The 26,834-nt window shown below is 44.1% G+C and overlaps 1 protein-coding gene across 1 annotated transcript in view; it reads right to left on the bottom strand.

Moving 5' to 3' along the window:
- LOC138357611 (uncharacterized) overlaps positions 1-26,562 on the bottom strand; it is a 28,818-nt gene extending 2,256 nt beyond the window's left edge. Inside the window, exons 1-4 of the mRNA XM_069314603.1 lie at positions 26,390-26,562; positions 9,644-9,835; positions 5,169-5,294; positions 1,410-1,476 (exon numbers count right to left, since the gene is read on the bottom strand). Of these exons, the coding sequence (XP_069170704.1) occupies positions 1,410-1,476; positions 5,169-5,294; positions 9,644-9,835; positions 26,390-26,536 (532 nt within the window). The 5' untranslated portion in view covers positions 26,537-26,562. The remainder of the gene's footprint in view (positions 1-1,409; positions 1,477-5,168; positions 5,295-9,643; positions 9,836-26,389) is intronic.
- Positions 26,563-26,834: the final 272 nt, after the last annotated feature.

Here is a 26,834-nt window from a genome sequence, read left to right as displayed (position 1 = left end):
TTCACGTGTTTGCGGAATTAGACGAGAACTCATTAGATGAATTAGATGATTAGAACTCATTGGATGATAAAAGTGTCATTAGACGAGAACTCCTGGATGGATTTGAAGAAAGTAGAACAGTGCAAACTGGAACTAGCAGGTCCATTGTTCTTCACAATGAAATGTGTGAAGTAAAACATGTGTATGGGGCAAGTAACAAAGTCAGTAGACTAACAGATGTTGTCACAGCTCGTATAAGACTTGGCTACAAGTATCTCTGGCAGTTCGGCTTGTATAGGGATCTAGATGAAGTAAAGTGTAAAGTGTGTGGACAAAGACAGGGACACACACTCCAACACTATATCTTGGATTGTAGTGAAATTGAGCCATTTAGAGATAAATCAGAACTCACGTTGTATGATATGACAACCTATTTTATTTCAAGGATAAAATACCTGAAATCCTTGCACTGTATCCATATTTCGCACCAGTAGAAAAACGACATATGAGATTAAGAAGCAAGTAGTATTTTGTGAAGAATAATAATAAACAGCAGTTTCCCTGTGACTCTGTAACATCTCCTTTGCTCAAACAAGTGTGAATTTGCGATAAGATCTACAATGTATGTATGATGACTTACTGTAAATATATAGCCCTTGAAATAGAACATTATCTGTAACTAGCTGACATTATAATTTTAAGGTGTGAAGGATAGAAGAAATTGTTTATGTAATAATCTAAGTTGAGATCTGATAAAGACCTTTTGTGCCCTCTGTAATGCTTTTTGCGCTACCGCTCACAGGATGAGTATGGGGTGCACAATAAACTAGCCGCTTCCGGCGTCAACAATAAAAAACCAATTCACGTGTCAACTGGCGAAGCCCGTACATCTCTCCTCGGTCATGGCGGCTGTGTTTGAAGGAAGGAAGGAAGGAACTATGAGGGGAGAGCGCCAAGCCATTACGACTATACAGCACTGGGAAGGGGTCAGGATGGAACGGGGAGAAGGGATGGTTTAAATATAAACAGTTTATGAGTTGCGAGACGCGAGGTTTTAACAACCTCAGGTCGAGAACAACCTCTTAGACTCCCAACTCGTAGACTGTTTCATCAATACGATCTTTAAGCCCTCATGACTGAGCAAAGATGTACAGGTTTCGAAGGTGGACCATTCTCTTCATCTATGTGGACAGAAAGTCACAATAACGAGCTGAACCTTAGACATCCAACCCCACACATCTGAAGATACCAATGGTCCAGGTGGGTCCGTCCTGGACCATTGTCATAGTCCATAATGGTCCAGGTTGGACCGTCCTGGACCACTGTCCCAAGACGTGACAGTGGTCGAGGAGGGAGGGGAAGGTGGCCACCACCTCCACACATGACAACATTCTCTCATGCCTCGGACGTTGAAGGATCTCACCACTAACCTGACTGCGAGGCCGAGGGTGTGATAGACACGCCTCCCTCCGGCGCCACTTCCCCGTCTCGTAGGCTCTGAAACAACATCACGGTGTAGTATTGGGTGCTTCATCAGGGTGTAGTATGAGGTGCTTCATCAGGGTGTAGTATGAGGTGCTTCATCAGGGTGTAGTATGAGGTGCTTCATCAGGGTGTAGTATGAGGTGCTTCATCAGGGTGTAGTATGAGGGGCTTCATGAGGGTGTAGTATGAGGGGTTCATCAGGGAGTAGTATGAGGGGCTTCATCAGGGTGTAGTATGAGGTGCTTCATCAGGGTGTAGTATGAGGTGCTTCATCAAGGTGTAGTATGAGGTGCTTCATCAGGGTGTAGTATGAGGTGCTTCATCAGGGTGTAGTATGAGGTGCTTCATCAGGGTGTAGTATGAGGTGCTTCATCAGGGTGTAGTATGAGGTGCTTCATCAGGGTGCAGTATGAGGTGCTTCATCAGGGTGTAGTATGAGGGGCTTCATGAGGGGTGTAGTATGAGGTGCTTCATGAAGGTGTAGTATGAGGTGCTTCATCAGGCTGTCGTATGAGGTGCTTCATGAGGGTGTAGTATGAGGTGCTTCATCAGGCTGTCGTATGAGGTGCTTCATGAGGGTGTAGTATGAGGTGCTTCATCAGGCTGTCGTATGAGGTGCTTCATGAGGGAGTAGTATGAGGTGCTTCATGAAAGTGTCGTATGAGGTGCTTCATGAGGGTGTAGTATGAGGTCCTACATCAGGGTATAATATGAAGTTCTACATCAGGGTTCAGTATGAGGCGCATCATCAATGTGCAGTATGAAGTCTTTCATCAGGGTGTAGTATGAAGTCTTTCATCAGGGTGTAGTATGAAGTCTTTCATCAGGGTGTAGTATGAAGTGCTTTATCAGGGTGTAGTATGAGGTGCTTCATCAGGGTGTAGTATGAGGTGCTTCATGAAAGTGTCGTATGAGGTGCTTCATGAGGGTGTAGTATGAGGTCCTACATCAGGGTATAATATGAAGTTCTACATCAGGGTTCAGTATGAGGCGCATCATCAATGTGCAGTATGAAGTCTTTCATCAGGGTGTAGTATGAAGTCTTTCATCAGGGTGTAGTATGAAGTCTTTCATCAGGGTGTAGTATGAAGTGCTTTATCAGGGTGTAGTATGAGGTGCTTCATCAGGGTGTAGTATGAGGTGCTTCATCAGGGTGTAGCATGAGGTCCTACATCATTGTGTAGAATGAGGTGTTTCATCAGTGTGTAGTGTAAGTTCCTACATCAGGGTGTAGTATGAGGTGCTTCATCAGAGTGTAGTATGAGGTGCTTCATCAGGGTGTAGTATGAGGTGCTTCATCAGGGTGTAGTATGAGGTGCTTCATCAGGGTGTAGTATGAGGTGCTTCATCAGGGTGTAGTATGAGGGGCTTCATCAGGGTGTAGTATGAGGTGCTTCATCAGGGTGTAGTATGAGGGGCTTCATCAGGGTGTAGTATGAGGTGCTTCATCAGGGTGTAGTATGAGGTGCTTCATCAGGGTGTAGTATGAGGGGCTTCATCAGGGTGTAGTATGAGGTGCTTCATCAGGGTGTAGTATGAGGGGCTTCATCAGGGTGTAGTATGAGGTGTTTCATCAGGGTGTAGTATGAGGGGCTTCATCAGGGTGTAGTATGAGGTGCTTCATCAAGGTGTAGTATGAAGTGCTTCATCAGGGTGTAGTATGAGGTCATACATGAGGGTGTAGTATGAGGTGCTTCATAAGGATGTAGTATGAGGTCCTACATAATAGTGTAGTATGAGGTCCTTCATCACGGTGTAGTATGAAGTCATACATCAGGGTGTAGTATGAAGTCATACATCAGGGTGTAGTATGAGGTCATACATCAGGGTGTAGTATAAGGTCATACATCAGGGTGTAGTATGAGGTCATACATCAGGGTGTAATATAAGGTCATACATCAGGGTGTAGTATGAGGTCATACATCAGGGTGTAGTATGAGGTCATACATCAGGGTGTAGTATGAGGTCATACATCAGGGTGTAGTATGAGGTCATACATCAGGGTGTAGTATGAGGTCATACATCAGGGTGTAATATAAGGTCATACATCAGGGTGTAGTATGAGGTCATACATCAGGGTGTAGTATGAGGTCATACATCAGGGTGTAATATGAGGTCATACATCAGGGTGTAGTATAAGGTCATACATCAGGGTGTAGTATGAGGTGATACATCAGGGTGTAGTATGAAGTAATACATGAAGGTGTAGTATGAGGTAATACATCATGGTGTAGTATGAGGTCCTTCATCAGGGTGTAGTATGAGGTCCTTCATCAGGGTGTAGTATGAGGTCATACATCAGGGTGTAGTATGAGGTCATACATCAGGGTGTAGTATGAAGTAATACATGAAGGTGTAGTATGAGGTCCTACATCAGGGTGTAGTATGAGGTCATACATCACGGTGTAGTATGAGGTAATACATGATGGTGTAGTATGAGATCATACATCAGGGTGTAGTATGAGGTCATACATCACGGTGTAGTATGAGGTAATACATGATGGTGTAGTATGAGGTCATACATCAGGGTGTAGTATGAGGTCATACATCACGGTGTAGTATGAGGTAATACATGATGGTGTAGTATGAGATCATACATCAGGGTGTAGTATGAGGTCATACATCACGGTGTAGTATGAGGTAATACATGATGGTGTAGTATGAGATCATACATCAGGGTGTAGTATGAGGTCATACATCAGGGTGTAGTATGAGGTCATACATCACGGTGTAGTATGAGGTAATACATGATGGTGTAGTATGAGATCATACATCAGGGTGTAGTATGAGATCATACATCAGGGTGTAGTATGAGGTCATACATCAGGGTGTAGTATGAGGTCATACATCACGGTGTAGTATGAGGTAATACATGATGGTGTAGTATGAGATCATACATCAGGGTGTAGTATGAGATCATACATCAGGGTGTAGTATAAGGTCATACATCAGGGTGTAGTATGAGGTCATACATCACGGTGTAGTATGAGGTAATACATGATGGTGTAGTATGAGATCATACATCACGGTGTAGCATGATCAACAAGATTTTTTACGTAACACAACATTTATGTAATATATACAAAAGTAATTATAACTTGAACATGTAAAAACAGTTTAATCACATTGTGTAAATAATTAATTGTTTACTAACTCACTGCACTATGAGTAGCCTGACTCACCGTGAACCCTACTCACTGCAGATAGAAGATAATGTATATATACTTATTAATTTTAAGTATGGACAGACTTGCTTGGCTGTGTTAGGATACATTAGGATAGGTTAGGTTAGGATGCATTAGGATATTCTAGGTTAGGTTAGGATATATTAGGATAGATTAGGTTAGGATACATTAGGATAGGTTAAGTTTGGTTAGGTTAGGATGCAGTAGGATAGGTTAGGTTTGGATGCATTAGGATAGGTTACATTAGGTTAGGATACATTAGGATAGGTTAGGTTAGGATGCAGTAGGATAGGTTAGGTTAGGTTACGATACAGTAGGATAGGTTAGGTTAGGTTAGGATACAGTAGGATAGGTTAGGTTAGGATAAATTGCGATAAGTTAGTTTCAGAATACATTAGGATAGGTTAGGTTAGAATACATAAGGATAGGTAAGATTAGGTCTGTTTAAAAATTAACAATGATATAGACAGAGTAAACGTTTCCCAAGTCAAGAATCCCACTCCGAAGTTATAGCCTCACCTGCAAATCTTGCCCTAGCGCCCTCTCCTTGTGTGGCGGGGAGTGAGAGGGCGGCCCCAGGACCTCCAGCAGGTGCTGCTCGCTCTCCGCCAGCGTCGCCTGCAGGGTCTCGTAGTAGGGACACGTCTGAGGGCACGACAACCACCCGCTCAAACCTCCAGTCTCTCCCCAGCTTGGTAAAGCATTATATTGTATGTGTATTTATGAACCTAGTTGATTTGAAGTGTTTAAATTGGTTGTTATCTCAGAGGAAACGCCATACTTTTCTGGCGTACGGCGTACGTCATGATAGACGTCGTCCATCATAATAGACGTCGTACGTCATGATAAACGTGGTCCATCATGCTAGACGTAGTGCATCATGGCAGACGTCGTACATCATGGCAGACGTCGTCCATCATGGCAGACGTCGTACATCATGGCAGACGTCGTACATCATGGCAGACGTCGTCCATTATGGTAGACGTCGTCCATCGTGGTAGACGTCGTCCATCATGGTAGACGTCGTCCATCATGGCAGACGTCGTACATCATGGCAGACGTCGTACATCATGATAGACGTCGTCCATCATGGCAGACGTCGTACATCATGATAGACGTCGTCCATCGTGGCAGACGTCGTCCATCATGGCAGACGTCGTACATCATGATAGACGTCGTCCATCGTGGCAGACGTCGTCCATCATGGCAGACGTCGTACATCATGATAGACGTCGTCCATCGTGGCAGACGTCGTCCATCATGGCAGACGTCGTCCATCATGGTAGACGTCGTCCATCGTGGCAGACGTCGTACATCATGATAGACGTCGTCCATCATGGCAGACGTCGTCCATCATGGTAGACGTCGTCCATCATGGTAGACGTCGTCCATCATGGTAGACGTCGTCCATCATGGCAGACGTCGTACATCATGGCAGACGTCGTACATCATGATAGACGTCGTCCATCATGGCAGACGTCGTACATCATGATAGACGTCGTCCATCGTGGCAGACGTCGTCCATCGTGGCAGACGTCGTCCATCATGATAGACGTCGTCCATCATGGCAGACGTCGTCCATCATGGCAGACGTCGTCCATCATGGTAGACGTCGTCCATCGTGGCAGACGTCGTCCATCATGATAGACGTCGTCCATCATGGCAGACGTCGTCCATCATGGTAGACGTCGTCCATCATGGTAGACGTCGTCCATCGTGACAGACGTCGTACATCATGATAGACGTCGTCCATCATGGCAGACGTCGTCCATCGTGACAGACGTCGTACATCATGATAGACGTCGTCCATCATGGCAGACGTCGTCCATCGTGACAGACGTCGTACATCATGATAGACGTCGTCCATCATGGCAGACGTCGTACATCATGATAGACGTCGTCCATCATGGCAGACGTCGTCCATCATGGCAGACGTCGTCCATCATGATAGACGTCGTCCATCATGGCAGACGTCGTCCATCATGGCAGACGTCGTCCATCATGGTAGACGTCGTCCATCATGGCAGACGTCGTCCATCATGGCAGACGTCGTCCATCATGATAGACGTCGTCCATCATGGCAGACGTCGTACATCATGATAGACGTCGTCCATCATGGTAGACGTCGTCCATCATGGCAGACGTCGTCCATCATGGCAGACGTCGTCCATCATGGCAGACGTCGTCCATCATGGCAGACGTCGTCCATCATGGCAGACGTCGTACATCATGGCAGACGTCGTCCATCATGGTAGACGTCGTCCATCGTGGCAGACGTCGTCCATCGTGACAGACGTCGTACATCATGATAGACGTCGTCCATCATGGCAGACGTCGTCCATCGTGACAGACGTCGTACATCATGATAGACGTCGTCCATCATGGCAGACGTCGTACATCATGATAGACGTCGTCCATCATGGCAGACGTCGTCCATCATGGCAGACGTCGTCCATCCTGATAGACGTCGTCCATCATGGCAGACGTCGTCCATCATGGCAGACGTCGTCCATCATGGTAGACGTCGTCCATCATGGCAGACGTCGTCCATCATGGCAGACGTCGTCCATCATGATAGACGTCGTCCATCATGGCAGACGTCGTACATCATGATAGACGTCGTCCATCATGGTAGACGTCGTCCATCATGGCAGACGTCGTCCATCATGGCAGACGTCGTCCATCATGGCAGACGTCGTACATCATGATAGACGTCGTCCATCGTGGCAGACGTCGTCCATCATGGCAGACGTCGTCCATCATGGTAGACGTCGTCCATCGTGGCAGACGTCGTACATCATGATAGACGTCGTCCATCATGGCAGACGTCGTCCATCATGGTAGACGTCGTCCATCATGGTAGACGTCGTCCATCATGGTAGACGTCGTCCATCATGGCAGACGTCGTACATCATGGCAGACGTCGTACATCATGATAGACGTCGTCCATCATGGCAGACGTCGTACATCATGATAGACGTCGTCCATCGTGGCAGACGTCGTCCATCGTGGCAGACGTCGTCCATCATGATAGACGTCGTCCATCATGGCAGACGTCGTCCATCATGGCAGACGTCGTCCATCATGGTAGACGTCGTCCATCGTGGCAGACGTCGTCCATCATGATAGACGTCGTCCATCATGGCAGACGTCGTCCATCATGGTAGACGTCGTCCATCATGGTAGACGTCGTCCATCGTGACAGACGTCGTACATCATGATAGACGTCGTCCATCATGGCAGACGTCGTCCATCGTGACAGACGTCGTACATCATGATAGACGTCGTCCATCATGGCAGACGTCGTCCATCGTGACAGACGTCGTACATCATGATAGACGTCGTCCATCATGGCAGACGTCGTACATCATGATAGACGTCGTCCATCATGGCAGACGTCGTCCATCATGGCAGACGTCGTCCATCATGATAGACGTCGTCCATCATGGCAGACGTCGTCCATCATGGCAGACGTCGTCCATCATGGTAGACGTCGTCCATCATGGCAGACGTCGTCCATCATGGCAGACGTCGTCCATCATGATAGACGTCGTCCATCATGGCAGACGTCGTACATCATGATAGACGTCGTCCATCATGGTAGACGTCGTCCATCATGGCAGACGTCGTCCATCATGGCAGACGTCGTCCATCATGGCAGACGTCGTCCATCATGGCAGACGTCGTACATCATGGCAGACGTCGTCCATCATGGCAGACGTCGTCCATCATGGCAGACGTCGTCCATCATGGCAGACGTCGTCCATCATGGCAGACGTCGTCCATCATGGCAGACGTCGTCCATCATGGCAGACGTCGTCCATCATGGCAGACGTCGTCCATCATGGTAGACGTCGTCCATCATGGTAGACGTCGTCCATCGTGGCAGACGTCGTACATCATGGCAGACGTCGTCCATCATGGTAGACGTCGTCCATCGTGGCAGACGTCGTACATCATGGCAGACGTCGTCCATCGTGGCAGACGTCGTCCATCGTGGCAGACGTCGTCCATCATGGTAGACGTCGTCCATCGTGGCAGACGTCGTCCATCATGGCAGACGTCGTCCATCATGGCAGACGTCGTCCATCATGGTAGACGTCGTCCATCGTGGCAGACGTCGTCCATCATGGCAGACGTCGTCCATCATGGCAGACGTCGTCCATCATGGTAGACGTCGTCCATCATGGTAGACGTCGTCCATCGTGGAAGACGTCGTACATCATGTCAGACGTCGTCCATCATGGTAGACGTCGTCCATCGTGGCAGACGTCGTACATCATGGCAGACGTCGTCCATCGTGGCAGACGTCGTCCATCGTGGCAGACGTCGTCCATCATGGTAGACGTCGTCCATCGTGGCAGACGTCGTCCATCATGGCAGACGTCGTCCATCATGGCAGACGTCGTCCATCATGGTAGACGTCGTCCATCGTGGCAGACGTCGTCCATCATGGCAGACGTCGTCCATCATGGCAGACGTCGTCCATCATGGTAGACGTCGTCCATCGTGGCAGACGTCGTCCATCATGGTAGACGTCGTCCATCATGGCAGACGTCGTACATCATGGCAGACGTCGTACATCATGATAGACGTCGTACATCATGGCAGACGTCGTACATCATGATAGACGTCGTCCATCGTGGCAGACGTCGTCCATCATGGCAGACGTCGTCCATCGTGGCAGACGTCGTCCATCATGGCAGACGTCGTACATCATGGCAGACGTCGTACATCATGATAGACGTCGTACATCATGGCAGACGTCGTACATCATGATAAACGTCGTCCATCATGATAGACGTCGTACATCATGGCAGACGTCGTACATCATGATAGACGTCGTCCATCGTGGCAGACGTCGTCCATCATGGTAGACGTCGTCCATCGTGGCAGACGTCGTCCATCATGGCAGACGTCGTACATCATCACCTGGTGGAGGAATAGATGCACCAGGCGCCCGTATCAAACCCTTACTACCTGGAGCGACTCACCTGTCCCTGGACGATGGGAACCATCTTGCTGGGGTCGACCCCCATGTTAGCGAAGGCGAGGTGGCAGCGGTCGATGGTCGAGGGAGGCAGGACGGGAGTCCGGCCGAATACCCAGGCAAACTCGGCCCGGAAGCCGAAGTACTCGAGGCAGGAGTACACGCAGGCGTACGTCCGGTAGTCCGTAGCCACGATCTGTTACCACATCAGGAGTGAAGAACATCATTAACGTCGAGAGAGGGATGTTCTTGAAGGTGGTGATGAGGAAGGATGTACGCTAAGCCACAACAACACTTGGACGGGACATGACGACAAGGGTTTAAGATATGACGGAAGAAAGGAATAGTGCCCAGCCACTTGGGCATTCTGGGTTATGGTGCCCAGCCACTTGGGCATTCTGGGTTATGGTGCCCAGCCACTTGGGCATTCTGGGTTATGGTGCCCAGCCCCTTGGACATTCTGGGTTATGGTGCACACCCACTTGGACATTCTGGGTTATGGTGCCCAGCCCCTTGGGCATTCTGGGTTATGGTGCCCAGCTCCTTGGGCATTCTGGGTTATGGTGCCCAGCCACTTGGGCATTCTGGGTTATGGTGCCCAGCCCCTTGGGCATTCTGGGTTATGGTGCCCAGCCACTTGGGCATTCTGGGTTATGGTGCCCAGCCACTTGGGCATTCTGGGTTATGGTGCCCAGCCCCTTGGGCATTCTGGGTTATGGTGCCCAGCCACTTGGGCATTCTGGGTTATGGTGCCCAGCCACTTGGGCATTCTGGGTTATGGTGCCCAGCCACTTGGGCATTCTGGGTTATGGTGCCCAGCCCCTTGGGCATTCTGGGTTATGGTGCCCAGCCACTTGGGCATTCTGGGTTATGGTGCCCAGCCACTTGGGCATTCTGGGTTATGGTGCCCAGCTTCTTGGGCATTCTGGGTTATGGTGCCCAGCCCCTTGGGCATTCTGGGTTATGGTGCCCAGCTTCTTGGGCATTCTGGGTTATGGTGCCCAGCCCCTTGGGCATTCTGGATTATGGTGCCCAACCATTTGGGCATTCTGGGTTACGGTGCCCAGCCACTTGGGCATTCTGGGTTATGGTGCCCAGCCCCTTGGGCATTCTGGGTTATGGTGCCCAGCCCCTTGGGCATTCTGGGTTATGGTGCCCAGCCACTTGGGCATTCTGGGTTATGGTGCCCAGCTTCTTGGGCATTCTGGGTTATGGTGCCCAGCCACTTGGGCATTCTGGGTTATGGTGCCCATTATGAATTAATATATTTTCTCTAATTTTTTCCTTATGAAATGATAAAGCTACTCATTTCATTATGTATGAGGTCAATTTTTTGTTATTGGAGTTAAAATTAACGTAGATATATGACCGAACCTAACCTAACCTAACCTATCTTTATAGGTTGGGTTAGGTTAGGTAGCCGAAAAAGTTAGGTTAGGTTCTTATATATATATATATATATATATATATATATATATATATATATATATATATATATATATATATATATATATATATATATATATATATATATATATATATAAGAAGGTCACTACCAAAGATACCTTACAAGCAGAACTTATTGCAGAAGGAGGAAAGAATCGAGGCAATTACAGAAGCACCATACTGTCCCCCGAGCTCAAAGCGGCAGCTAAAAGCCTTCGTGAGAACAAGGAGATAGTTGTCAGGAGAGGTGACAAGTCGCCAATATACGTCATTCTTAAAAAAGACGAATATCTGGCGAAAATGAACCTCATACTCTCTGACCAAACTAAGTTCCAAAGGATAACGAAGGACACTACAGCCGAATTGAAAGCATAGGTCAACAAACTGATCGAAACTCTGAACGCCAAGAAATCCGGACTCCACCTGCCAAAGATCATTGGGGAATATAAACCTGGATATGCGTATGGAAATGTCAAGACGCACAAGCCTGGAAACCCACTTCGGCCAATCATTAGCCAGATACCCACACCCACGTACAGACTGGCGAAGCGACTCAACGGCCTGCTGACTCCTTATGTTCCTTGCGCCTTCAGCCTGAAGTCTCCAAAGGAATTTGTTGACTTACTGCAGGGCACACGGGCCACAGGGATAAGAGCCTCGTTGGACGTAGAATCGCTGTTTACCAACGTACCTGTGGACGAGACAATCGGGATGATAGCCGACAGAGTGTATTGTGATCCAGCCTGTACTCCTCTTGACATACCCGAAAATATTCTAAGGAAACTACTCCAAGCTTGTACTAAAGAGGCATTCTTCTTGAGCCCGGATGGGCACATGTATAAGCAAGTAGATGGGGTCGCCATGGGTTCTCCCCTAGGTGTCCTGTTTGCAAACTTCTACATGGGTACCATCGAGCAAAAAGTCTTAGTCGACATGAACTTGAAACCGGCCATATACTGCAGGTATGTTGACGACATTTTTACACAGGTACCTGATGTCAGACATCTGCAGGAGCTGAAGGAGGCATTTGAGCAGAGTTCCGTGCTGCGTTTCACTTACGAGATGGAAAAGGATGGGAAGCTGCCCTTTCTAGATGTAACAGTCATGGAAAAGAGCGGAGGTTTCCACACTTCAGTCTACACTAAGGAAACGAACATAGGAATGTGCCTAAATGCTAACAGCGACTGCCCAGACAGGTACAAGAGGAGTGTTGTTAACGCATATGTCGACCGTGCTCTCAGCCACAGCTCAGAATGGAAGCAAGTCGACGAAGAACTCTGTAGGGTAAGGCAGGTCCTAGTCAACAACGGCTTCTCCAATGGTTTCGTCGAAGACATCATAAGAAGGAAAGTGAAACGCCATGCAACCTCTGAAGAGACAACTAACACAACACCTATACCCCCTATTAGACTATTTTACAGGAACTTCTTTTCCACAGCTCATAAAACAGAGGAAAGGGTCCTGAAAGATATTGTTAATAGAAACGTTATCCCTACAGACAAAAATCAGAGGATACAACTGACGATTTACTATAAAACCAGAAAAACGGCCAGCCTACTCATGAGAAACTCTCCAGACACAAAGCAGAACGCTTTAAAAGAGACCAACGTCGTCTATGCCTTCAAATGCCCACTTGGGGACTGTAAGCTCCAAAAAACCCAGTATATAGGCAAGACAACATCTTTTTCTAGGCGTTTAACGATGCATAAACAACAGGGCTCCATTAAGGAACATATAATCTCTTCCCACAACCAAACCATCGCCAGTGAAATCCTAGTAAACAACACAGAAATCATCGATAGATACAGCGATAGCAGGCGGCTTGACATTTGCGAGGCACTACGCATTAAGAAGTCAACACCAGCAATCAACAGCCAATTAATGCACAACTATATTCTACCCACCTCAAGACTCCGCTCCAATAAGCATCAAGAAATATGGACCAATAGGCTTTCTACAATCACTTCCATTTCAATACCCATTGTTTCGTGTTCTGTCTTGTGTTGATGAAATTAATACCCTATTAATGCCACCTCTTGTTCTGTCTTGTGTTGATGAAATTAATACCCTATTAATGCCACCTCACCCCATCCACCTCACTCAAATGTAGATATAAACAAAACCGGAGATGTGTAAGTTCTATTCAGTTGTGTATTTGTAAACTAAAGTCTTTGAAAATGTAATAAGTTTTACGAAACGCGCTCGTGTCGCGTCAGACTAGAAATAAAAATGAATTTTGGAGAATTGATTTTTGAATTACCTCCAACAGTGAAAAGAAATGTACGAAAGATTGAGAAAATTCGTGTTAGAATTATTAATCTTACTTTTTCCGTCATCTTTAATAATATATGTCTACAGGAAAGACTGCTACCAAAATATACTAACATATATATATATATATATATATATATATATATATATATATATATATATATATATATATATATATATATATATATTTATATATATATATATATATATATATATATATATATATATATATATATATATATATATATATATATATATATATATATATATATATATATATATATATATGCGGAAAATCCACAGAGAAATATGAAATGAGGTGAACGTTTCGGCTTTGTTAAAGCCTTTGTCAACACCAGACTGACTAAGGAGAAGGGAGAAGGGGAGGATATATAGGCCGACACCTGACCAACCCATCCCTAGGGTTGGTCAGGTGTAATTAACAAAAAAGGTATAGCTTAGCTTAGAATGGTCAAAGAGGATTAAGCGGTCAGAGAATAAGGATGAAAGATTAAAGAAAAGCCTCATGAACACACAATATATGAATATACAATTATAATGAGACATTGTAAGCCTCTCTATCAGAGTTGTTTCTTAAACTGTTGTGCAATATTATAACTTAAAAATGGATCAAGTTTGTACATTCCAGTACTAACATTAAGAAGATTTGGACACTGACTGATTAGAGCAGACTCAATCAAATTCCGTTCCACGAAATCCCCACAATTGGTAATGCTTTTTGCCCCATTCCAGTTAATAACTCCAGTTCGTGGAACGGAATTTGATTGAGTCTGCTCTAATCAGTCAGTGTCCAAATCTTCTTAATGTTAGTACTGGAATGTACAAACTTGATCCATTTCCACCGAACCTAACCAACCCTGCCTAACCTAACCTAACCTATCTTTATAGGTTAGGTTAGGTAGCAGAAAAAGTTAGGTTAGGTTAGGTTAGGTAGGTTAGGCAGTCGAAAAAACATTAATTCAGGAAAACTTGGCTTATTAGGCAAATCGGGCCTTGCATAGTAGGCTGAGAAGTGCGTTCTGGCTACTAGGTACGACATATATATATATATATATATATATTTTGGTAGCAGTCTTTCCTGTAGACATATTTTATTAAATATGACCGAAAAAGTAAGATTAATAATTCTAACACGAATTTTCTCAATCTTTCGTACATTATGCTTCACTGTTGGAGGTAAATCAAAAATCACTTCTCCAAAATTCATTTTTATTTCTAGTCTGACGCGACACGGGCGCGTTTCGTAAAACTTATTACATTTTCAAAGACTTCACAAATACACAACTGATTAGAACTTGCGTTTCCCTGATTTTATATCTACATTTGAGTGAGGTGGGAAGGGTGATGTGGCATTACATTTGAGTAAGGTGGGAAGGATGATGTATCCTCTAATGCCACATCATCCTTCCCACCTTACTCAAATGTAATGCCACATCACCCTTCCCACCTCACTCAAATGTAGATATAAAATCAGGGAAACGCAAGTTCTAATCAGTTGTGTATTTGTGAAGTCTTTGAAAATGTAATAAGTTTTACGAAACGCGCCCGTGTCGCGTCAGACTAGAAATAAAAATGAATTTTGGAGAAGTGATTTTTGATTTACCTCCAACAGTGAAGCATAATGTACGAAAGATTGAGAAAATTCGTGTTAGAATTATTAATCTTACTTTTTCGGTCATATTTAATAAAATATATATATATATATATATATATATATATATATATATATATATATATATATATATATATATATATATATATATATATATATATATATATATATATTTATATATATATATATATATATATATATATATATATATATATATATATATTAGTATATTTTGGTAGCAGTCTTTCCTGTAGACATATATTATTAAATATGACCGAAAAAGTAAGATTAATAATTCTAACACGAATTTTCTCGCTCTTTCGTACATTACGCTTCACTGTTGGAGGTAAATCAAAAATCACTTCTCCAAAATTCATTTTTTATTTCTAGTCTGACGCGACACGGGCGCGTTTCGTAAAACTTATTACATTTTCAAAGACTTCACAAATACACAACTGATTAGAACTTGCGTTTCTCTGATTTTATATCTACATTTGAGTGAGGTGGGAAGGGTGATGTGGCATTAACACAAGACAGAACAATAGGGGATATTAATAGGGTATTAAAAGTATCAACACAAGACAGAACAGAAACAATGGGTATTGAATAGAAGTGTTTGTAGAAAGCCTATTGGTCCATATTTCTTGATGCTTCTATATTGGAGCGGAGTCTTGAGGTGGGTAGAATATAGTTGTGCAATAATTGGCTGTTGATTGCTGGTGTTGACTTCTTGATGTGTAGTGCCTCGCAAACGTCAAGCCGCCTGCTATCGCTGTATCTATCGATGATTTCTGTGTTGTTTACTAGGATTTCTCTGGCGATGGTTTGGTTATGGGAAGAGATTATATGTTCCTTAATGGAGCCCTGTTGCTTATGCATCGTTAAACGCCTAGAAAGAGATGTTGTTGTCTTGCCTATATACTGGGTTTTTTGGAGCTTACAGTCCCCAAGTGGGCATTTGAAGGCATAGACGACGTTAGTCTCTTTTAAAGCGTTCTGTTTTGTGTCTGGAGAGTTTCTCATGAGTAGGCTGGCCGTTTTTCTGGTTTTATAGTAAATCGTCAGTTGTATCCTCTGATTTTTGTCTGTAGGGATAACGTTTCTATTAACAATATCTTTCAGGACCCTTTCCTCCGTTTTATGAGCTGTGGAAAAGAAGTTCCTGTAAAATAGTCTAATAGGGGGTATAGGTGTTGTGTTAGTTGTCTCTTCGGAGGTTGCATGGCTTTTCACTTTCCTTCTTATGATGTCTTCGATGAAACCATTGGAGAAGCCGTTATTGACTAGGACCTGCCTTACCCTACAGAGTTCTTCGTCGACTTGCTTCCATTCTGAGCTGTGGCTGAGAGCACGGTCGACGTATGCGTTAACAACACTCCTCTTGTACCTGTCAGGGCAGTCGCTGTTGGCACTTAGGCACATTCCTATGTTTGTTTCCTTAGTGTAGACTGCAGTGTGGAAACCTCCGCCCTTTTCCATGACTGTTACATCTAGAAAAGGCAGCTTCCCATCCTTTTCCGCCTCGTAAGTGAAACGCAGCACGGAACTCTGCTCAAATGCCTCCTTCAGCTCCTGCAGATGTCTGACATCAGGTACCTGTGTAAAAATGTCGTCAACATACCTGCAGTATATGGCCGGTTTCAAGTTCATGTCGACTAAGACTTTTTGCTCGATGGTACCCATGTAGAAGTTTGCAAACAGGACACCTAGGGGAGAACCCATGGCGACCCCATCTACTTGCTTATACATGTGCCCATCCGGGCTCAAGAAGGGTGCCTCTTTAGTATACACTAGCCGACAGAGTGTATCGTGATCCAGCCTGTACTCCTCTTGACATGCCAGAAAGTATTCTGAGGAAACTACTCCAAGCTTGTACTAAGCCTCTACCAACACCTGTAAACACTAAGCCAGGCCACTAATGTGTCAATACCAACACCTGTAAACACTAAGCCAGGCCACCAATGTGTCAATACCAGCACCTGTAAACACTAAGCCAGGCCACCAATGTGTCAATACCAGCACCTGTAAACACTAAGCCAGGCCACTAATGTGTCAATACCAACACCTGTAAACACTAAGCCAGGCCACCAATGTGTCAATACCAGCACCTGTAAACACTAAGCCAGGCCACCAATGTGTCAATACCAACACCTGTAAACACTAAGCCAGGCCACTAATGTGTCAATACCAACACCTGTAAACACTAAGCCAGGCCACCAATGTGTCAATACCAACACCTGTAAACACTAAGCCAGGCCACCAATGTGTCAATACCAACACCTGTAAACACTAAGCCAGGCCACCAATGTGTCAATACCAACACCTGTAAACACTAAGCCAGGCCACTAATGTGTCAATACCAGCACCTGTAAACACTAAGCCAGGCCACCAATGTGTCAATACCAGCACCTGTAAACACTAAGCCAGGCCACCAATGTGTCAATACCAGCACCTGTAAACACTAAGCCAGGCCACCAATGTGTCAATACCAGCATCTGGTCAACTGGTGCCCATAACACTTTGCATATTAGTGGCTTTATTTCATATATATAATTTATCTACCAACAAATAAGCCACTGTTCCATGTTTCAATGTATATTGTATAAATCAAAACTAATATTATTAATGTATTATATATTAAGTAAACGAGTCCTAAGCTGTGCATGTTAAGAGTAATATCAGGAAAGAGGGTTAAGAGGAATGAAGAGCCTTAACATGATCATTGCTCATACAACCTGCCACATGCATGACCGTTACAGACAACCAATTACTCACAGCAACCCAAGAAAACCCATGAAAACAGGCTGTTCGTGCTGCTGTCAAACTGTATCTCTTCCCGTCCCATAAAATTCGTCTTCATCTTGAAAAACATAAATTAATAATTGAGTCGCAACATGGTTTTATAAATGGCCGTTCATGTTTAACAAATTGTTATCTTTTTATTCTAGCATTGTTGAGGCAGTTGATAGTGGTAAGGATTGCGATGTTGTATACCTTGACTTTAGCAAAGCTTTTGATACAGTGCCACATGAAAGACTGATTAAAAAAATAGAGTCTCATGGTATTGGGGGTGCTATATTAAGCTGGATTAGGGCATGGCTATACCAAAGGAAACAGAGAGTTAGTATAAATGGAATCAAGTCAGAGTGGGAAAATGTTGTAAGTGGAGTGCCTCAAGGCTCTGTCCTGGGACCTCTGTTGTTTATAATATATATAAATGATTTAGATTCAGGTTTGAGTAGCAACATTTGCAAATTTGCCGATGATACGAAAATCGGTAGGGAAATTAATTCGGAGGAGGACTCACTATCACTTCAAGTTGATCTAGATAGGGTTTTGAAATGGTCAAAGGATTGGCAGATGCAGTTTAATGCTGATAAATGTAAAGTTCTGAGGTTAGGTAATGATGATAGAGTTACAAGATACGAGCTAGATGGTGTTGTGATTGCGAAGTCGGATTGCGAAAGGGATCTGGGAGTTATGATTAGTAAAAATTTAAAACAAAAGGATCAATGCATAAATGTTCGTAATAAGGCAAATCGGACACTTGGATTTATTAATCGCAGCGTTAGTAACAAGACACCTGGTGTGGTTCTCAAGCTATATCTTGCTCTAGTTAGGCCCCATTTAGATTATGCAGTTCAGTTTTGGTCGCCATATTATAGAATGGATATAAATTCACTTGAACGTGTCCAGCGTAGGATGACTAAGTTAATTCCCCAAATTAGAAATCTTTCATATGAAGAAAGATTAACAAAGCTTAAGTTGCATTCACTGGAAAGGCGAAGAGTTAGGGGTGACATGATAGAGGTTTACAAGTGGATGAATGGACATAACCGGGGGGATATTAATAGGGTATTAAAAGTATCAACACAGGACAGAACACGAAACAATGGATATAAATTGGATAAGTTTAGATTTAGGAAAGACTTGGGTAAATACTGGTTCAGTAACAGGGTTGTTGATTTGTGGAACCAATTGCCGCGTAACATTGTGGAGGTGGGGTCCCTCGATTGTTTCAAGCACGGGTTGGACAAGTATATGAGTGGGATTGGGTGGTTATAGAATAGGAGCTGCCTCGTATGGGCCAATAGGCCTTCTGCAGTTACCTTTGTTCTTATGTTCTTATGACTTAGGGGTAAAGCACAAGATATTTTTATAAACATGCCTGACGACGAGTGTTTCGAATATGATAAAGTCAGGGAATGTATTTTGCGGGCATATGAAATTACTCCTGAAGCTCACCGCCAAGTTTATCGTAACCTTAGGCCTACTCACAACCAACCGCTCACTGAATTTGTGAATGATCAAATTCGATTATTTGATAGATGGATTCGCTCGGCGAAAGCCGAAACATACGAGGCTCTCAGGAACTTAATTTTAATGGAGCATTTTATAGATGTTATGCCAGAGAATGTTTCCCAGTATATTAGAGGAAGGATAGAGTTAAATTCTAAAATAGGGGATTTGGCCAAGTTGGCAGAAAACTACCAATTGGTGGGCAAAAGGCCCAATAAAAATAATTATACCCCACAGAGTAGCAAACCTTATACCCACAGCCAGTCCAGACCAGCTCATTCTAACCCTTTACCTAATGCACCTTCTGTTTCAGACATAACTAACCCTGTTAAAGTGTCTAGCCCAACGGCACCTAAAGGTGAACCGAAGGGTAATTCTGTTAGTAATGTCCCTTCTCCCCGACGTTTTTGTGGTCACTGTAATCGTCCAAACCACACTATTAGCCGTTGTTGGCAACTGCACCCTGAAAAAAGACCCAATGCTCTAGTTGTGACACAGGGCTTGAGGCTTTCAGAAGGGTTAGGGAGTAAGACCTCCAACCCACAGTGGTTGGACTTGCTTGCCCCATTCTTATCAAAAAGGAGACTACTTTTGTCTGAGGGTTCTTCCTGGAAGGACGTGGTGATCTTCCGAGACACCGGTGCCATCCAGACTTTAATTTTAGAGAGTGCGTTGCAAGGTGCCAACACTCTCGACACTGGAGAGGTGGTACTGGTCGAGGGTGTCACTAGTGATACTCGGGCAGTACCCCTCCATAAGGTTACCCTGGAATCTGATTTCCACAAGGGTGTTTGTACAGTCGGAGTCACTTCATACCTACCTTTCCCTAATGTTGATGTAATAGTTGGTAATGATTTAGCAGGGGATAAGGTAGGGGACTCCAGACTGCCTATTATGTTGCCTACCCCTAAGGTTTGCCTGGATCCACCCGCCGCAGAGGATAATGTTGTGTACCCTGCGTGCGCGGTGACCAGGTCTATGGGACTTAAATGTAAGGGCAGCCCTGTGCTTGCCAAGGAGGTAAATCCCGAGGTCACGAGGAGCTTTCCGAGTGGTGAAAGCCAAGTGGACCTCGCGGACACATTCATGGCCCGACTCGATGACGTGGCCGAGGACATTGTGGAGAGCCTGCCACCGCCATCTACCGAGAGTAGTGGGGAGGTGGAGAACACTGTTGAGCCTCGGCCAATGGCATCTGACCAAGGCCTAGATGCCTCCTTGAGTGAGTTACAGAAAGCTGACCCCACTCTTGCAGATTGTCATGAAACAGCCGTCTCTATGGAGGAAATTGTAGACGCAGCAACTGGGTACTACTACAATGATCGGATTTTGATGAGAAAATGGAGACCACAGAGTGCTCCCTTGTCAAATGAGTGGGAGGTAGTCCACCAGGTTATGTTGCCGACCTGCTATAGAGAAAGAGTTTTGGCAGCTGCTCATGATGATCCTATGGGGGGACATCAAGGTATTAATATTACGTATCACAAAATTTTAAAGTATTTTTTCTGGCCCAAGCTGAAAAGCGATGTGGCAAAATTTTGTAATGCGTGTATTGTTTGTCAACTGGTTGGGAAACCAAACCAGACTCCACCTAAAGCTCCTCTAAGGCCTATTGTCGTGCCAGAGGAACCATTTTCTCATGTGGTAATGGACTGTGTTGGACCATTACCTAGAACTAAGTCTGGTAATATTTACCTAATCACGATGATGTGTATCACTACTCGTTACCCAGAGGCTTTTGCTGTAAGGAACATCCGAGCAAAAACTGTTGTTGCTCGTATGTTGCAATTTTTTTCCACTTTTGGACTGCCTCGGGTCGTGCAAACTGACAATGGTACTAATTTTAAGTCTGATGTTTTCGAGCAATTTTGTAAGGAACATGGAATAACTCATAAGGTTTCCAGCCCATACCATCCACAGAGTCAGGGGGTAATTGAACGTTTCCATCTAACTCTGAAGCAGATGTTGAAGACATCGTGCGAGAGTTCCCACACCTTCTGGGATGAGAATTTACCGTATGTTTTGTTTGCGGCTAGAGAGGGATTACAAAGTTCACTGGGCTGTTCTCCTTTTGAGTTAGTCTTTGGCCATAAAGTTCGTGGACCCTTGCAAATGTTACAGGAGAATCTGTTAGGGAACGTAACGTTATCCGAAGGTTCGGCTTTCTTTGCGCAACACCACCAGAGACTCAAGGACTGCAAGGCGGCTGCATTAAAGTATCTTGGCAAGGCCCAAGAAAAGATGAAAGAACGTAACGATGCTAAATCTAAGTTACGGGTATTTCAGCCTGGCGACCCGGTCCTGGTATTAAAGCCTCGACTAGGGAACACTATGTCCCACAAGTACGAAGGCCCCTACATTGTGACAGAAAAGACGGGGGACCTCACGTACAAAGTGAGGCACTCTGACAAACGTAACCAGGTAATGCTCATACATGTAAATCGACTGAAGAAGTTCCAGGGCCCCAGGCCCATTGCACTAACCAATGTTTCCATTTCCAGTGAGAGAGGGGATGATTGTTCTGGGGACCCAACTAATCTCATTTTCAATAATTCTAGTTCTGTGAATGCTGTGGAGGAACTGTCCCATTTGCAGATGGCCCAACGTGAAGAGGTGCAGTCGTTGGTTGATGAATTCTCCAGTCTGTTCGGGGAGGTCCCGACCCAGACTGATGCCATTTGCCATGATGTCGAGTTGACGGACTACACTCCCATTCGCCTTCAACCCTATCGGATGAGTCCAGAAAAGAAGGCCATCGTACGGAAGGAGGTCGACTTCTTGCTCCAGCACGGCCTCATCCGGCCGAGCCAGGGCTCTTGGTGCTCGCCCTGCCTTTTGGTCCCCAAACCAGACGGCTCCTGGAGATTATGCACCGACTATAGGCAGCTCAACAAGGTGACCATTGTGGATGCCTATCCACTGCCCCTCCTCGAGGACTGCATCGACGAGTTGGGAAATGCCAAGTACGTTTCGAAATTCGACCTCTCGAGGGGGTATTATCAAATCCCACTCACTGAACGTGCTAAACAGCTCACCGCGTTCGTGACACTCGAGGGTGTTTTTGAGTATCAAGTGTTACCGTTCGGCTTGCGTAATGCCCCTGCCACGTTCCAGAGACTCATGAACTCTCTACTCGCTAAGGTGCCAAATTGTCGGGCGTATTTAGATGATATCGTGCTGTTTGACAGTAATTGGGCTGACCACATAGCTAGGTTATGCCAGTTGTTTGCCATCTTGAAAAGGGCAAATCTTACCTTAAATGCTAAAAAGTGTCATTTTGGCCAAGGCACAGTGACGTACCTCGGTTATGAAGTGGGCCAAGGAAAAGTGTTACCTCGGCAAGATAAAATCAATGCCATTCTGGAGTATCCAGTACTAAAGTCTAAAAAGGACGTTCAAAGATTTATCGGTATGTGTGCGTACTATCGACGTTTTTGTCAGAACTTTTCCAGTGTTGCCACTCCTCTCACAGACTTGTTGCGGAAAGCCGTTAAATTTAAGTGGTCATCAGACTGTGCAGAGGCATTTAAAAATTTGAAATTGATCTTAGCTTCCGCCCCAGTGCTTGCTAGTCCAAGGTTCGACCGACCGTTTAAAATTCATGTTGACGCGTCTGACTCGGGTGCTGGTGCAGTGTTGTTGCAAACTGGGGATGATCAGGTGGAACACCCAGTATATTATTACTCTGTGAAATTCGACAAGGCGCAACGCAATTATTCAGTGGTAGAAAAAGAGGCGTTGGCGCTAGTGTTAACATGTAAAAAGTTCGAAGTTTACCTCACAGGTAATATAGTGGAAGTGTACACGGACCATAACCCACTAGTTTTCCTGACTCAGATGAAGGGTAAGAATAAACGCATCCTCAGGTGGGCGTTGTACCTACAGGACTTCAACCTTTCCATTACCCACCTACCGGGCAGACTCAACGTGATAGCCGACGCTCTGTCCCGGTTGCCTGAATAACATTCATCTGAGCCACAGAAAGCCATTTACCAACCGTCATGCTTTAGTTAATTTTTTTTAGGTTCTTCTGTGACATTAAATATTCCGTGTCCAATTTATTTACTTCCCTGTTCTTTTATTTTTGTTGTGTATGTTTTTTTTTTCTTTCAGAGAACTCCTTTGTATTTTTTTTTTTTTTTTTTTTTGCAGAGAAATTGCTTTTGATTGATTTTTTGTTTTTGTCATATGTTTTTCTTTTTGTTCTCTGTATACTCTTACAAAAAAAAATATGACTACTATTCTAGTAGTCACATTTTTTTTTTCTCTGAAGGGGGGAGGAGTGTTACGACCCTGGGTTCTCCAGTGGAAACCAGAGGTCAAAATTGAGCTATTAAACTTTCTGGTAGTACAGTTGGGCATCTAGAATGTCAATTGTTTGTATCTTCCCTGCCAGACGTAAGACTATTATTGTTTCTCAAAGAGCATTTAAAGACTGAACTGGGGGTTGATTATTAAATAATAACATAGGCACCAACTTTGCTTACTAATACTTTCTAATCATTCATAAAGTAACAATACGTTGCATAGGGGAAGATCTTTAATGTGCTTAGCTGCACGATCAATTAGGCTCCTCCCGGCACCACGATGAGGGAGGCAGCTGGTGGCTAGCTCGCTCTTCTCTGTGGCTGGTGTGGTGCGGTTAAGACCTACTCTGTGGCTGTATCCCTACTCTCCTTCCTTCTCCTCTTACTTATTTCCCTTACCTGAAGTTCCTGTATCCTTAAGCTAAGTACGGGGCATTAGTGAGTGTGCCTACTCTGGTAGTAACGATTGGGGAGACCTGGGGATAGTATTTTGCCAGTGTTTGGGTACCCCTAAGTGTTGTGTTTTGTATTAGGGTCCCACGTGGTTTCACTACCCTAAGCTGCATCCAGCTTCAGTGCTTATCCAGTAGTACTTTACCCTAGCTTGTTATTAGTGTAAACCTTGTATCCTGCCTACGTGGACCAAGGCTTTTAACGTAAGATAGTGTGGTAAAGTTATTATTATTATTGTTATTGGTGTGAGTGTATATGGGGGGGTTGTTAAGGGGTTAATAAATAAGTACATGAATTACAGAGTATCTCTTCTTCCTGTGTGGGAGCGCAGTGATCAACCCTTAGACTAACATATATGGTCTTGTAGCAAGTTATTACTACTGTGGATAGTTTATTTTGGGGGCCGGGCCTTTTAGCTCTCCCATATTTGATACTCTTGTCTTCTAACTACCTATACCCCTTAATAGTACCAGAACCCCATAGAAGTCCCACTCATATCAGTTGTAACACTCACTCAAATGTAGATATAAAATCAGAGAAACGCAAGTTCTAATCAGTTGTGTATTTGTGAAGTCTTTGAAAATGTAATAAGTTTTACGAAACGCGCCCGTGTCGCGTCAGACTAGAAATAAAAAATGAATTTTGGAGAAGTGATTTTTGATTTACCTCCAACAGTGAAGCGTAATGTACGAAAGATTGAGAAAATTCGTGTTAGAATTATTAATCTTACTTTTTCGGTCATATTTAATAATATATATATATATATATATATATATATATATATATATATATATATATATATATATATATATATATATATATATATATATTAATATATATATATATATATATATATATATATATATATATATATATATATATATATATATATATATATATATATATATATATATATATATATATATATATATATATATATATATATATATATATATGTCGTACCTAGTAGCCAGAACGTACTTCTCACCCTACTATGCAAGGCCCAATTTGCCTAATAAGCCAAGTTTTCATGAATTAATTGTTTTTCGACTACCTAACCTATCTAACCTAACCTAACCTAACTTTTTCGGCTACCTAACCTAACCTAACCTATAAAGATAGGTTAGGTTAGGTTAGGTATGGTTGGTTAGGTTCGGTCATATATCTACGTTAATTTTAACTCCAATAAAAAAAAATTGACCTCATACATAATGAAATGGGTAGCTTTATCATTTCATAAGAAAAAAATTAGAGAAAATATATCAATTCAGGAAAACTTGGCTTATTAGGCAAATCGGGCCTTGCATTGTAGGCCGAGAAGTGCGTTCTGGCTACTAGGTACGACATATATATATATATATATATATATATATATATATATATATATATATATATATATATATATATATATATATATATATATATATATATATATATATATAAGATTTCTTTGTATACATTTATTATACAATTTATGAGTAACGAAACACTACGATACACACTACACACAGAAATCACAAAACCGTGATGCATCAAATGTACAAATCCACAAGTGCCGTGACGAGGGTTCGAACCAACGTCCGATTAGGAAATGTGTATGTTTATCTCTCAGAATGTTTGTTAATATGTTTATTGTTTGTGATGTGTGTATACGTATGTATTAACACGATGTACTGAACGGGGTGAGAATAGCTTGAGCTACCTCATCCCTTTGTTTGTACTTTACCTCAATAAACTTATTTCCATTTCAATTTCAATTTCAACGTCCGAGAGCATCCCAGACGCTGCCTTTATCGACTGCGCTACGACATGGTTAAAAGAATTGCAACCAGAAGTTCTACTGCCCTTACTTCCATCCTGCAGCCTCTCCGAGACACACACCAGAATTTTAAGCAATTCCCCCCAAGCACTCAAGCTCTGTCAATAGGCCGTTCTACCTCTTCGCCCTCACTTCATTACACATTGACAGAGCCTATTGACAGAGCTCGAGTGCATGGGGGTAGTGTGTAAAAATCTTGGTTTGTGTCTCGGAGAGGCTGCAGGGTCCAAGTAAGGGCAGTGGACCTTCTGGTTGCAATTATTTTAACCATGTCATAGCACAGTCGATTAAGGCAGCGTCTGGGATGCTCTCGGACGTAGGTTCGAACCCTCGTCACGGCCCTTGTGGATTTGAAGCACTACGAGTTTGCTTGCCAAGAAAGCAAAGATATACAGGTTTCATAAATGGTTGCATAAAGGCTTAATGATTCCTGGTCCAGATGGTTACGGTTAGCCTCTCGCAACTTTCCATGGTGAGTTGTTCTTGTATAGTGACAAAAGACGGTTGGGGGTGGACTCCTACCTGGTATGGAACTCTGGGAACTCCGCTAGCCACAACAGTCATGTAGGCCGGGTGCGGGTCGTCGAAGGTGTCGGTCTCCACGTGCATGATGGCTCCTTGACGCACCTTCCTCTTCTCCTCCGTCAGGCCCCGCGTCGCCACCTCCATCTGCGTCCCTGCAACACCACCACAACACACTTAGGCGGACGGAGACGGAGGCAGGGAGAGACAGAGAGAGACAGAGAGAGGAGAGACAGAGAGAGGAGAGACAGAGAGAGACAGAGAGAGGAGAGACAGAGAGAGACAGAGAGAGGAGAGACAGAGAGAGACAGAGAGAGAGAGAGGAGAGACAGAGAGAGAGAGAGGAGAGACAGAGAGAGAGTGAGGAGAGACAGAGAGAGAGAGAGGAGAGAGAGAGAGAGAGAGAGAGGAGAGACAGAGAGAGAGAGAGAGAGGAGAGACAGAG

This window comes from Procambarus clarkii, chromosome 79, assembly GCF_040958095.1.
Source record: "Procambarus clarkii isolate CNS0578487 chromosome 79, FALCON_Pclarkii_2.0, whole genome shotgun sequence".
NCBI lineage: Eukaryota > Metazoa > Arthropoda > Malacostraca > Decapoda > Cambaridae > Procambarus > Procambarus clarkii.
Note: the sequence above shows the minus strand (reverse complement) of the source record. Positions and strands in the feature narration are given on the sequence as shown.